This window comes from Octopus sinensis, linkage group LG23 (genome assembly GCF_006345805.1).
Source record: "Octopus sinensis linkage group LG23, ASM634580v1, whole genome shotgun sequence".
In the NCBI taxonomy this organism is placed as follows: Eukaryota; Metazoa; Mollusca; class Cephalopoda; order Octopoda; family Octopodidae; genus Octopus; species Octopus sinensis.
The window spans coordinates 27,744,222-27,759,596 of record NC_043019.1 but is presented as its reverse complement, the minus strand read 5'-3'; the positions used below and the strand labels follow the sequence as shown (position 1 = coordinate 27,759,596).

Here is a 15,375-nt window from a genome sequence, read left to right as displayed (position 1 = left end):
AGAAAATGGACAAAGATAGTGTTACAGAATTTTGTACTCTTTGGAATTTTCTCTTTCATTTCTCCTTCTATTATCCTATCATCTTGCAGTATCCTTATTCTTTAGCAATCTAATAATCACCTGGCACAAAGCCACCTACCTCAATATTACCCTCAACCTCAGTCAAGAGATCTTGTCTTTTAGTTGTTTGATGACCTCACTGCTGCTGGCGCCATGTAAAAAGCACCCACTACACTCTGTAAAGTGGTTAGGAAGGAGATTCAGCTGTAGAAACCTTACCAACTCAGACAGCAGAACTTGGCGCAGTCTTCTGATTTGCCAGCTCCTGTCAAACTGTCCAGCATAGCTGTACTCCATCAGATGAATTTGATAATCAGCTAAACTGGCAGAACATGAATAATTTTAAGTACACACTGGAGTTAATGGGACACAACAAGTTTGAAATGTTGATAATATATTTTTGTGAGAATTAATATTCTCTTTGGGGGTTACAACTTCAAAATTCTTTTAGTAAAACATTAAGTTGATTATGATGCTGATCATAAGGAAGATAATGATATTGATGATGATGATGATGATGTTGATAATGATGATGATCTTGATGTTGATGATAGTGAAGTTGGTGATGTCTAACATCTTTGTTTTTCTCTTTTATTTCAGTTGTAACACCTGGAACAACTGGTATGTGCCTTTAATTCTTTATTACTATTATTGTATAGGATCATCTTTTGTTTGCACCTTCACACACACTCATGCACATGCAAACTACACACACACACACACACGCGTTCGCATCAAACAAAACAGGAAATTAGAGTATTTTCTATTTCCTGTTTTGTTATGCAGTAATTCAGCAAATAATATTGCCAGAATTTCCAACTTTGATATGCATTTTGTACATACACAGCAATAACATAAACTAAAATAAGCTACATATTGGATTATAATAATGGAATAAGCAAATGTACTTCAAGAGGAAATGACTGGGATTTTATCCTACCAACATATATAATATTATTTATTCTGTAAAGGCAAGGGGAGGAGAGTTGAGCCCATGTGGTACGAAGAGAGAAAATTACTCCCTGTTCATGGTGCAAACGGAAGTCCAGATGGCCTCTGTGCAAGGACAATCCGAACATGGACAGGTGTTGCAAAGAGTATCCGGTAGAGCGGAAATGGCGTGAGACCGGGGTGTCATTGCCAAGGTAGGTGGGAGACTGCAGGGTGGGTTGAGGGGGAGAGAGCAGATGCATGGTCCAGGGCAGATGCACAGTCCAGGGAGGTGTGGATAGTGGTGAGGGGATATTCACGTAGGATGAAGTGACTGAGTCTCAAAGTCATGGTCGTCACTACAGAGCCTGCGTAGATGGAGGAATTGGGAATAGGGGATGGAAAGCTTGGTGTGTTTAGGGTGGAAGGAGGATAAGTTGAGGTATGAGTGTGAGTCTATGTGTTTGTAGTGGATGGAGGTGATAAGGGTGGAGTGATGAATGCTGACCAAAATGTCAAGAAAGGAGACAGAGGTGTCAGAGATAGTGCAGGAGATATATGTATCTATTTACATATCTATCTCTCTCTCTCTCTCTATGTGTATATAGATACATAGATAGATATATAGATAGATAGATAGATACATACATACATACATACATACATACATACATACATACATACACACACATACAGTCTTAGAATATGAATCATCATCATAGACTTGGCTATTCGAGTATCATAGAGGATGTTATAGACTTTCTGGTAGATATATACCACCAGATGAATTTGATAAATAAGCAGTCAGACTGGCACAGCTTTCATAATTTTAACCATGCACTGTGGGGCTGATGAGACATGCCAATTTTGAAATGTGGATGATTTAGAGTTAATATTCACTTTAGGGGCCAAATTTCAGAATTGATTAAGGAAAACAATTTTGTTAATGATGCTGCTGACCATATTGAAAATGCTAATAATGATGATGATGATGTTGATGATGATGATAGTTAAGTTGGTGATATCTAATGTTTTTTTTTGTTTGTTTGTTTTATTTTAGCTGCGCCACCTGAAACAACTGGTATGTACCTTTAATTCCTTATTATTACTATATACAATCATCTTTTCTTTGCACCTTCACACACACACACACACACACACACACACACACACACACACACACACACACACACACACACACACACACATACACACACACACATACTAACTATATACATAAAACAAAACAGGAAAGGAAAGCATTTCCAATTTCTTGTTTTGTTATACAATAATTCTGCCAATAATATTGCTAGAATTTCCAACTTTAATATGTATTTTGCACATGCGGTTGGATGTATAAAAGACAAAATAGAGTGAAAAAACTACAGAAGGCATATGTTACATGGTTAAAGAATATATTTAAATCATAATGTTAGAAAAATGTTATAAAATTTTGCATATAGTAAAATTTTTTGGGGAGAAATAACTGGTTTCGTATTTTCTTTTCATATTTCTCAAATTTCTTTACCTATATTGTGTCATGTCTTCATTATGTTGTGAAATATGGAGTTCCAGACAGGGGAAGGTAATCAAGGATTTTTTCGGTATAAGGGAGATAATAAAAAATGTTGGGAATGACTAGGTTTTATTAATTTAACATGATTTGGTTTAGAAGAAATAGAATGTTTCAAGTGGTTAGGTTTTGCTTTATATTTTTTCAATGAGGTGATTTTCCTTATTTAAAAATGTTAGAAATGGTTAAGTTTTGGCTTATATTTTTCAATGAAGTAGGTTTTCTTATTTAATCTAACTTGTCTTGGTGTTCCAATGGCACATTGATAGAATGGAAAGATTACAAAATGTGGTAGCAGTTGCTTTGAGCATTTCTCAATATGTTCACTAAAGGGTATCATTCTGTATTCTGGGAATACAATCTGCTGTCGGCGCAGAATGTATCTGTGTCTGAGCAATAATCCCATGGAACCTATGTAGTTTTGTTAGCAGCCCAAGCATCTTATATCATAAATCAGGTTTTATGAAGCACAAGTAAAGTCAGATTTGATTTTGAAATTTTGTCCCTCTTTGAAAAGGAATTTGGATCCTACTAGATGGTTTGAGCATGTTGCGCAATTTGGTCGTCCACATTTTTTCCATTTTGCATCTGTTATTTTAGAAAATAATGTTGCCTTTGCGAGGATCCTTTTTAGTGATTTTGGTTGTTTGTGGCTTTTAATGATGTTATGTGTGTGTAAAATTTCCTTTAATCTGAGGTCCTTATGTAGCATTGATAAATTTTGGGTGATGATGGTGAAGGCTTCTTTGTTTCTGGAGTTGTATGTAGATATGTACAGCAGTATTTTCAGGGAAGGTGTGTTGCTGCATTGAACTTTTCATAAGGTTTCTATATCGATTTGTGTTGTACATCTGATTCCATCCTCTATGAGTTGAATTGGGTAGTGTCTGTCAATTAGGGTGTTTTTGAGTTCTTGCTGTCTAAAGTCTCTGGTATTTTTTCTGACTCTATTGTGCATATCCTTCTTGCAAGGTTGAAGGGGATGTTTGTTTTGGTGTGTCTTCGAGGGATGGATGAACTCAACACCAATTATTCTCCCACACAAATTCCAGATCAAAACAATATCAAATGAGCTTGATGGGCAGAGAACTATTAGGGAAAGGTTAGCAGTATTCCATCTAAAATCAGAGAATGAAGAAAAATATAAAAACATAGACAAAGAGATGCACAGGGAAATAAACAAACAAACCGTAGTGAAGAAGTGGCTCAAAAAACAGTCAACAGAATTTTACAGGGCAGGAATACATTCTCTCATTTGAAGTTGGAACATTGCTATTGAGAGAAATGATGACTATGTTGAGAAGTAGAGATGTGATCCTCAGAGAACCAGCTTCAGTTCGATGCATGATACATGTTCCTGTGGTGGTAATTATACCTTTCCTAAACAAAATGGCATTACTTTTTGACTTACCCTCGTCTATATATAAATATATATCTAAACACATTATATATATATACATATATATATAAACACATTATATATATATATATACATATATATATACACACACACATACATATAGGCATATATAGATATGTATCCATATATATATGTATGTATATGTAACCATATATATCCACACACACACACACACACACACATGCACACACATATATATAAAAATACAGAAGCCCATTCTCCCTCTACATCGAAAATAACTGGAAGAGATATCTGGATGACTAGATCCATTCTTCTTGTCAGGAGAACATTCTTGTACTTAGAAATTGACACAAACAAAATACCTTGGGGCTAAACATGTGTCCTGACCAGCAAGAATAATGTGTCAGTGTCTATCTAAATAATTAAAATTCTGAATTCATATGTCATGCACAGCATTTCTAAGAAGAGATCAGTAAACAAGCCATGGCGAAAAACTGGATATGAGTGAAAAATGTATCCACTTTTGGTGCCTAACTTTGAAATTGCAATAGAGGACTAACCTTTTGTTTTTATTCGAATTTTGAATTTTCATATCATGTTGCTCACCAACAGCTTTTATGGTTGAGGGGATATAATATGAGTGGTTATGGTGGCGTTGTAGCAGTTTTGACTGCTATTTCTAGACATGTAGGAGTTTTTATAAACCTTGCCATTATAATAGTGATTTATTTAAAATTATATGCAGTGCATGTTCTAGCCATTGATATATTTGTAAATAATTTTGAATTGTTTATGATATATCCTGCATAATGTATTTTCACATTCATTCCTCACACACACACACACCACATATATATATATATAATATATATATATATATATATATATATATATTATATATATATTATATATATATATATTTATATATATATACATGTAGAATTTTGTTTAGAATATGAATTGGCATCATAGATTTGGCTTTTCGAGTATCATAGAGGATATTATAGACTTTCTGGTAGATATATAACAACCAGATGAATTTGATAATTCAGCTTTCATAATTTTAACCATGCCTTGTGGGGCTGATGAGACATACCAATTTTGAAATGTGGATGATTTTTCTTTTTCTTAGAATTAATATTCCCTTTAGGGGTCAAATTTCAGAATTGATTAAGGAAAACAATTTTGTTAATGATGCTGCTGACCATATTGAAAATGCTAATAATGATGATGATGATGTTGATGATGATGATAGTTAAGTTGGTGATATCTAATGTTTTTTTTTTGTTTGTTTTATTTTAGCTGCGCCACCTGAAACAACTGGTATGTACCTTTAATTCCTTATTATTACTATATACAGTCATCTTTTCTTTGCACCTTCACACACACACACACACCACACATACTAACTATATACATAAAACAAAACAGGAAAGGAAAGCATTTCCAATTTCGTGTCTTGTTATACAATAATTCTGGCAATAATATTGCTAGAATTTCCAACTTTAATATGTATTTTGCACATATACAGCAACAACATAAAATACATATTAGATTATAATAATGGAATAAGCAAATGTGCTCCAAGAGGAATCAGTTGGGATTTTACCCTACCAATATATATATATATATATATATATATATATATATATAATATTTATATATATGTGTATATTTATATATATATGTATGTGTGTGTGTGGTTCAGTATTGCTACCTCATTCCAGGGGTTACTGTCTGTCACCTTCTTGGTGCTCCATTTCCATAGTCATCTGTTAACACCTATAATAAGGTGAGAAAATAGAGAGGTAATTAATAAATTATTATTTATTAATTGAAAAATTGACAAACATTCCTTACAGCTGTTTCAATTCCAGACCCTCAGGAAATTAATTAATAAAATTTAAAAATATTTGGAAGTCAAATCTCTTCAGAGGTAGTTTAATATATACAAAATAAGTGTTCAATTCCTGCATGTTGAGTAAATGGCTGCAAACAGTTAACTGATAAAATTGATACATAAGGAACACAGTATATAATATGGTGTAGGCCTTAGAAGGGGGGTGAGGTTGTGTATACTAGAGTTGTAAAGTAAGAATATAATAATATATTCATCTAGAGTGTTAGGTATATATAAATATATATATATATATATATATGTCAAAAAAATTAGATGATATTTTGATATATCTATATATATATATCTAATATCTATATGTCTCTCAGTCTGTCTACATATGTATGCATCTGGCTATCACACACACATACACATACACATGCACGCACGCACACACACACACACACACACACACACACACACACACACACAGTTGTGCACATTTGTTTTAAACACATTCCTGTATATAAATTACTAGGTATCTACAAACTGGCTGGAAATCAAGTGCAAAATGAGGTGGCAGCTGGCTGCCTACAGAATAAGTGGCTACCAATGGCAGTTCCATGCTCCAGTTCACTGCTTGGTGCTGAGGTGCCATCATTGCCTCTGACTGCACCAGTATTGCTACCTTATTCCCTGGTTTACTGTCTGTCACCTTGTTGGTGTTCCATTTCCATAGTCATCTGTTAACCCCTAACAGTTTATGAACATCTAATTATTCAAGTTGAAAACTTATCAGAAATACCAATTCTTTTCATTTTTCAAATACATATATATACATATATATATATATATATATATTATATATATATAATATATATATATATATGTGTATATTTATATATATATGTATATATATATATATGTATATATATGGATATATATATATATATATATAGATATATATATATATATATATATATATATATGTCTGTATATATCTAAATACATTTATATATATAAATATATATATATATCCATATATATATATATATATATGTATATATATATATATATCTATATATATATATATCTATATATATATACATATACATATATATACATATACATATATATATATATATTATATATATATATATATATATATATATATATATATATATATATATATAGTATATATATATATATAGATATATATATATGTATATATATATATATGCATGTGGGAAAAAATAAGTTCAAAAAGAACAATTCAAACCTTTTGAAAGATCCAAAATGAGAGAAAGAATGATTTCTAGTAAAGATTCATCATATTCATAAAAAACAGCCAGAGCAAGTAATGAGAATATGAAAATAGTAGATGAAAAATATCGTTATAGGTATCATCATCATCGTTTAACGTCTGTTCTCCATGCTAGCATGGGTTGGACGGTTCGACCGGGGATCTGGGAAGCCAGAAGGCTGCACCAGGCTCCGGTCTTATCTGGCAATGTTTCTACAGCTGGATGCCCTTCCTAACGCCAACCACTCCGTGAGTGTAGTGGGTGCTTTTTACGTGCCACCTGCACTGGTGCCAGGTGAGGCTGGCATTGGCCACGGTCGGATTGGTGCATTTTACGTGCCACCTGCACGGAAGCCAGTCGAGGCAGCACTGGCTTCGGCCACGATTCGGATGGTGCTTTTTACGTGCCACCGATACGGAAACCAGTTGAGGCGGCACTGGCATCGGCCACGATTCGGATAGTGCTTTTTACGTATCTCCAGTCCAGGGGTCCTGGCATCTGCCGGGTGCCAGTCATAGGATTGGTTCAATTTCGATTAGTCATAGGATTGGTTCAATTTATACTATAAACAAGTATTAAAAAATGGAGGAGAAAAAGATGTTGAAACAAAATTAGATTTAATACAAAAGTGGATTCAATACATGCACATGTTTCAAAGGACAATGCAAATATGTAAGAAAAAAATTATAATCATAGTAATTGTAATTAAATTTGTCTTGTCATTCTCATCAGTGTGAGGAATTTTTGGAAAGCCATCAAAACAGGTTTAATAAAATAAAATAAATTGAAATAAGATATGATAAGGGAGAATACAAATGGGGTAATAGGGAAAAATTGGATATTTACAAACAAGTTGTAAAAGGGAAAAAATAACAGTAATAATGATTGTGAGAGAGACGAAAGGGGAAAAAAGATAGACATATCAATGTATATGCAAGTCTACACGTGCAGTAAACTATAACATAAAAATAAAAATTAAAATCTAACAGATATGGTAAAGAAATACTAACAGATCGAAATGAAGTATAATGTAAACAGGGCCACATATGTATAGTAAAATATAATGCAACAAGTGCACTGGCAGAAAAGAACCATCGCGAGTTATACATATACATATTAATATTGAAAAACGAAAAAATATATATATTACTCGTGGCTAATAGTGATAGGCAAGACTATGTTTGAAAAGGTACAATATTTAAGTAAAAATGTACATACAAGCAGAGAAAAAAAAACCAAAGAGAACTTAATAAGGAAAAAACATTGATCACAGACAGGACCGGCTGGTGTATTCAAGAGAGTTACCTTACTCAAAGTCTATCCCAGGGTAGGAGAGACAACCAGAAAAAATAGGAATAAAAACGAATATATGAAGGAGAAAATTATTATAAATTTGCAAGTGATAGAAAAGATGTATACACACAAACATAAATATATATATACACACATACATACAAAAAACAAGCATATATACACACACATATACATATACATAAGCATACTCACACACATACATATATATATATATACATATATACACACACATATATATGAAATTTACACATACACACATTTATACACACATACATACAAATACACACATAATATATACACATCCACCAAAAGAAAAATACACATATGTACATGCAAATACACCAAAGAAACAACATAAAAAATATAGAAATATACACATATATATACACAGATATACACACGTATAAGCATGCTTGTTAATGTGTCCATACACAAATATATGCATATATAGGCAAAATAAATATACATACATATACACCTACATATACTTGTATATACAGATGTAGACAAAAGCATAAAATACATGCATGCACCAACACAAAAACATACACACATTCACTCAAGTGGGTGGGTAGATGTGTGGATGGATGGATGGATGGGTGGATAGATGGATGGATATTCTCTTTGCTGGTTACAACTTCAAAATTGTCTACAAAAAACAATTTTGTTGATGATGATGCTGAATGTGATGATGATGATGATGATAATGATAGTGAAGTTAATGATGCCTAATCTATTGTTTTTGTTCTATTTTTGCAGTGACGGTTCCTGTAACAACTGGTATTCCTGTAACAACTGGTATTCCTGTAAGAACTGGTACGTATCTTTAATTTAATTGCACCGTTATATATGATCAACTTTTCTTTGCAGCTTCACACACACATACACATTATATATACATGAATATATATATATATATATCTGTATATGTGTGTGTATGTTTGTGTGTGTTCGTGTGTGCATGAGTGTGTGTGTGTGTGTGTGTGTGTGGTGTGTGTGTGTGTGTGTGTGAATTATCACTAATGGTGCGAAACTGAGTAATACCATTTGGTTGATAACTGATGAAGAATTAGAGAATTTCTGTGTATGTCTCCCATCTGGTTGTACACTCAGTGTATGTTATGTCATTTGTTTATTTATCAGACATTTTTCATTTATTATGAATATATATATATATATCGGGTCATCCTGTAAATTATGTCCGATATTACTTTTTTAAAATTGAATGAAATTTAATAGTATTTTAGAATGTCTAATGGAATTAAAAATCATTTTTATGCATTTGTGTACATTTAAACAAATTAAATATTATTTTACAGAGTAACAGAATTAAGATTTCTTTGATTAAAACCCTTTCTAACATGGAAGTATCCAAAGAGCATTTGCGACACATAGTGCTTTATGAGTACAAAAAAGAAATCTCTGCAGATGAAGTGTCTCAAAACATACACTCAGTTTACGGGAAAGAATGCATGAATGAAAGAACTTGCAGAAGATGGTTTTCAAAAAGTGGAGATATCAGCCTTGAAAATGAAGATCGAACAGGATGTCTAGTTGAGTTTAATGATAAGCTCCTTGAGGCATTACTTGAAGAAAATCCTGCATTATCTGTTGAAGAATTGGCAATGAAGCTTAGTTCAAACCATACAACTGTTCATTGTCATCTTCAACATCTTGGAAAGGTTCCTATACTTGGAAAATGGGTGTCTCATGAACTGTCCAAAAGCAACCTCAAATCCTGAGTTAACTCGAGCACCATGCCAGTAGGGTGCAAAGAGCACCATCCGAGCATGATCATTGCCAAAGTAGCTAACTGTCTTCTGTGCCGGTGGCATGTGTAAAAAGATTCGAGCAAGGTCATTGCCAGTACCACCTGATTGGCCCCCGTGCTGGTGGCACGTAAAAGCACCCACTACACCCTCGGAATGGTTGGCGTTAGGAAGGGTATCCAGCTGTAGAAACTCTGCCAGATCAAGATTGGAGCCTGGTGCAGCGATCTAGTTTGCCAGCCCTCAGTCAAATCGTCCAACCCATGTTAGCATGGAAAGCAGACATTAAACGATGATAAGTATATGTATATATATATACACACATATATATGAATGTGTGTGTGTGTATGTATATATATATATATATATATATCTATACGAATGCTTGTATGTGAATATATATATATATATATATATATACATATATATATATGGTAATTTTACTAAGAAGAACCTGTAGAAGAAGAACCTGTGCAGATGGATAATTTTTCAGTGGATGTAGCTTGCACTGCAATACCCCCAGCTATTGACCAAAGAAAACTTTCACTGATGTGACATGAGAATTGAAACCAGGAACTTATGTAATGCACGTATTATTGTTTTGTTTTACAGAAATGGTAATGGTTATGTCCAAAATAAAATTAAATGATACATATGAGTCAGACCTAGCAGATATGTCTACACCTAAAGCACAGGAAAAGGCCAAAGAAATTCAAGAAAAGGTTTGGATTAGTGTCATATTCATATATGCTTGCATGTGTGTGTTTGTGTGTGTGTGGTGTGTGTGTGTGTGTGTGTGTGTGTGTGTTTGGGTGGTGAGTTTTTAATTTTGTTGAAGTCCAGTCAGTTAAAATTGTTTCAGTTGTTCAGTGTGGTCTAAAGTATAATGATGTGATCTCAGTTCTCCTAATGGTCAAGGACTATTGTGCACCACACCAAATCTGCTTATCTACTTCACTTTCAAACCACACAGTCTTGGATCAGCTACAATATTTGTTCAAACTCTTCATATTGTGATTAAAAAAGTAGTTATAATACTACGAATGTGATGCATCTTTCTCAGATCACCTGTATCTGTAATGGATACATCACATCTCACCTAGAATATTTTACCATTATTATTCAGGAACAGAAAAGTTGTGAAGTGGCATAATTCTTAGCATGTCAGACAAAACACTTTGCAGCATTTATTATGTTCTGAGTTCAAATTCTCTTAAGGTTGACTTTGTTTTTCACCCCCTTGGGATCAATAAAATAAGTACCAGCTGAGTACTATGGTCAGTGTGATTCACTATCCCCCTCTCTCAACGTTTCAGGCTTTGTGCCTATAGTAGAAAGGATTATTCAAGTATAGATAGATAGTAAATACCTGATCAATAAGAGAAGTAAAAGATTCCTTTTAACTTCCATGTTGTGATAGAGAATGTCGAATGTGCCATAGCAGTGTGGAAGATATCACTCATAAAGTTAAAAGCTGTCTAAAAATGTTTATGGGGTACTACCTTCTCATGACACATGACATTGTTTTTAAAGCCATCTGCAATGCCAATACACAGTTCTGATAGCCATACCAAAAGCACACCAAAAGCAGAATATATCCACCCTTTTAATAGAGTTTTCTGGTGGAATATTTCAATAAACAGCAGTGACTCTGTGTAAAAACAACAGGTCTGATATGGTTGCATAGGGCAGGGTGCAAAAGTCATGCAAAGGTCTTTTCAAAAATTAAGGGGAAGAACATCTATGGAAAACAAATGGAAACTGTACAGCTCTTATATTCAGCCTTATATTTTTTCATTTGTTCCGATTATCATTGCTAACCAGACTATGAAACAAACAGATTTGCATACAAACATAGAAATTGTGAGATTTTCCAAAAGCAAAAAACAGGACAGACTGATTCACATTCTTCAAATACAATCGATTAGGATTACAGTGAAAATTTGTAAAACATTTCAGGGATTCTGTATTTGAGATTTCTGTGTTGAATACAATCCCACAATTGCATACACATATGAAATACTCACACGCACAGACATATTCACATACATTTATGCACACATGCTTACATTTACACACACATACAATCATTATATGCACATACACTTACACATGCCTATATATGCATACACATACATATACATATGCATACACATACATATACATATACAGAGACGTTAGCACGCCGGGCGAAATGCGTAGCCATATTTCGTCTGCCGCTACGTTGTGAGTTCAAATTCCGCCGAGGTCGACTTTACCTTTCATCCTTTCAGGGTCGATTAAATAAGCACCAGTTACGCACTGGGGTCGATATAATCGACTTAATCCGTTTGTTTGTCCTCTCTGTGTTTAGCCCCTTGTGGGTAGTAAAGAAATATACATATACACACCTACACACACATGCATGCATGCATACATGCTACCAAAATTTCACCCAACCTTTTCGATCAGTCTACAGTTTTAATGAAAACGTGGCATTTATTGTTCTTTTTCAATCCTATCTACTCAAAATTCACAGCTTAATCTCTGTAACTCTAATCCATTTTCATTATTTCCCTTTCTACTTCCTGTTTTCACATAGATTCCCCTCATGACTGTACATGTTTTAGAATGACATTGTAGTGTAGGTGCAAGACGCTGGATCTGGCCTGTTTGAATGTAAAACTGGTAGAATATTTTGGGCCAAATATAGTTGGCTTAAACGATAAAAGGTTAAACTTATTTGACATTTCACAAACTGTTTGTATGTCAATAAAAGTAAGAATTCTAAATGTATATTGTTCTTTAAACAGGCTTGTGACTATTTTCACTTTCAGATTGGCATGATCTTTAAAAACTCCTCACTATCTGATGTCTTCAGTAATGTAACAGTAACTAAATTTGAGTAAGTTTATCTGTTTGAGCCTTTTGCTTTCCCTTTCTGCCACACTCTCTCTCTCTCTCCCTCTGCCTCACACTCTCTCTTGCTTTCTTTTCTTATCTTTTTTATTCCTTAAGATCTTACATAAATGAAATTGATTTGTTCCTAAGAAACAAAGCTCAATTATAGGAATTTAGATAAGAAGAAGAAGAAGAACAACAACAACAACAACAGTAAAGGGTTATATGTTAAATGCTTGCTTATTTGTGTGGATGTAAATATATGTGTGTATGCATATATAAATATATGCATGTGCATGGTTGTGTGTGTATGTGTATATGTGCATATACATGTGGTATGCCAAAGGTTTCAAACCTGATTACAATCCATTTGACAGTGGATTACTGCTTTTCCCATTGTCATGTCATCAACGATGTCAGGCTCAAGACAAACAATATGGAACTGTATATGTGTGTATGCCTTTATATGAGTCCCTTTCTCTGATATCTTTTTTGACTTGTTCCCGTCATTGGACTGCAGCCATGCTGGGGCACCACATTGAAGGGATTCCTTAGTTGAATGATTCAACAGCCGTATGTATTTTCTTAAAGCCTGATATTTATTCTATCAGTCTATTATGCTGAATTGCTAAGCTATGGAGATGTAAACAAACTAACACTGGTTGTCAGGATATGTCTATAACAACAACTGAAACTTCATAAGTCTTAAGCACTGATGTTGAAAAAGAACTATCTATAAACACCAATACTAACACGAATTAACGAATTTCAGGAATATCAGTTGATATGGAGCTAAACCAGTGTACGCTTCAATGAAATGTATCCCCGTTGACAGAGCAACCTCTTTCCATTCAAAACCTCATAAACACTCATATGTATGTGTGTGTTTGTGTGTGTGTGTGTGTAATTATGTATGTATGTATGTGTATGTATATATATATATATATATATATATATATATATTATATATATTATATATATTAACAATTAAGGAACGGCCATAATAGGCCATTCACCCACTAGAAATAACAGCCAAAGCTTCTACCGCAAATAAAGATTAATTCCGTAAACAGGAGAAAATTAAAAAAAACATTTACCCTGTAATTTCTTGTACGGTATACCGTTTCATCCGCTGTTTAATGGTAAACTAACCTGATTAAATTAAATCAATGGGTGAATGGCCTATTATGGCCGTTCCTTAATTGTTAATGTTGAACTTAAAAATGGTCTATGACTATTTAATTTTTTCCCACTGGGCCGCTGGTGGCAATAAAATTCTACAAAATTTTCCTTGCCACCCTATATTGATTAATTATATATATATAATATATATATATTATATATATATTATATATATATATATATTAACAATTAAGGAACGGCCATAATAGGCCATTCACCCACTAGAAATAACAGCCAAAGCTTCTACCGCAAATAAAGATTAATTCCGTAAACAGGAGAAAATTAAAAAAAACATTTACCCTGTAATTTCTTGTACGGTATACCGTTTCATCCGCTGTTTAATGGTAAACTAACCTGATTAAATTAAATCAATGGGTGAATGGCCTATTATGGCCGTTCCTTAATTGTTAATGTTGAACTTAAAAATGGTCTATGACTATTTAATTTTTTCCCACTGGGCCGCTGGTGGCAATAAAATTCTACAAAATTTTCCTTGCCACCCTATATTGATTAATTATATATATATATATATATATATATATATATAGATAGATAGATAGATAGATAGATAGATAGATAGATAGATAGATAGATAGATAGATAGATAGATAGATAGATAGATAGATAGATAGATAGATAGATAGATATATGTATGTAAGTGTGTTTGTGTTTATATGTATGAATGTGCCTTTGCATTTGTCCCCCACCTTAACTTGACAACTGGTGTCAATTTGTTGATATCCCCATAACTTAGCAGTTCAGCATAAGAAAATAAGTGCCAAGCTGGGATTGATTTGTTCAACTAAAAGCCCTTTAATCCAGTACCCCAGCATGGCCACAGTCCAATGACTGAAACAAGTAAAAGATACAAGATAAAGGATAAATGAACAAATAAAATAAAACTATATTGAAACGATTCATTCTTTGGCATACAGGCATACCCCAACTTATGTTATTTCGAGTTACATCTTTCTTGACTTTACATCATTTTTTGAAATAATTTAATGGAAAAAATAAACTTCTACTTCAATTAATTTATCTGATTTTTACATTGGTCTCAGAGAACATAAATAAAGCATAAAAATTATTTAAAATATAATCATATAAATTATATAAAGTACATGTAAAAATATGCTCAAACCATT

The 15,375-nt window shown here is 33.2% G+C and overlaps 1 protein-coding gene across 1 annotated transcript in view; it reads left to right on the top strand.

Annotated features, from left to right (window-relative positions):
• LOC115223376 (MAM and LDL-receptor class A domain-containing protein 2) overlaps nucleotides 1-15,375 on the top strand; it is a 166,536-nt gene that overhangs the window by 63,093 nt on the left and 88,068 nt on the right. Inside the window, exons 9-14 of the mRNA XM_029793883.2 lie at nucleotides 661-681; nucleotides 2,051-2,071; nucleotides 5,247-5,267; nucleotides 9,159-9,215; nucleotides 10,781-10,890; nucleotides 12,985-13,052. Coding sequence (XP_029649743.1) covers nucleotides 661-681; nucleotides 2,051-2,071; nucleotides 5,247-5,267; nucleotides 9,159-9,215; nucleotides 10,781-10,890; nucleotides 12,985-13,052 — 298 coding nt within the window. The remainder of the gene's footprint in view (nucleotides 1-660; nucleotides 682-2,050; nucleotides 2,072-5,246; nucleotides 5,268-9,158; nucleotides 9,216-10,780; nucleotides 10,891-12,984; nucleotides 13,053-15,375) is intronic.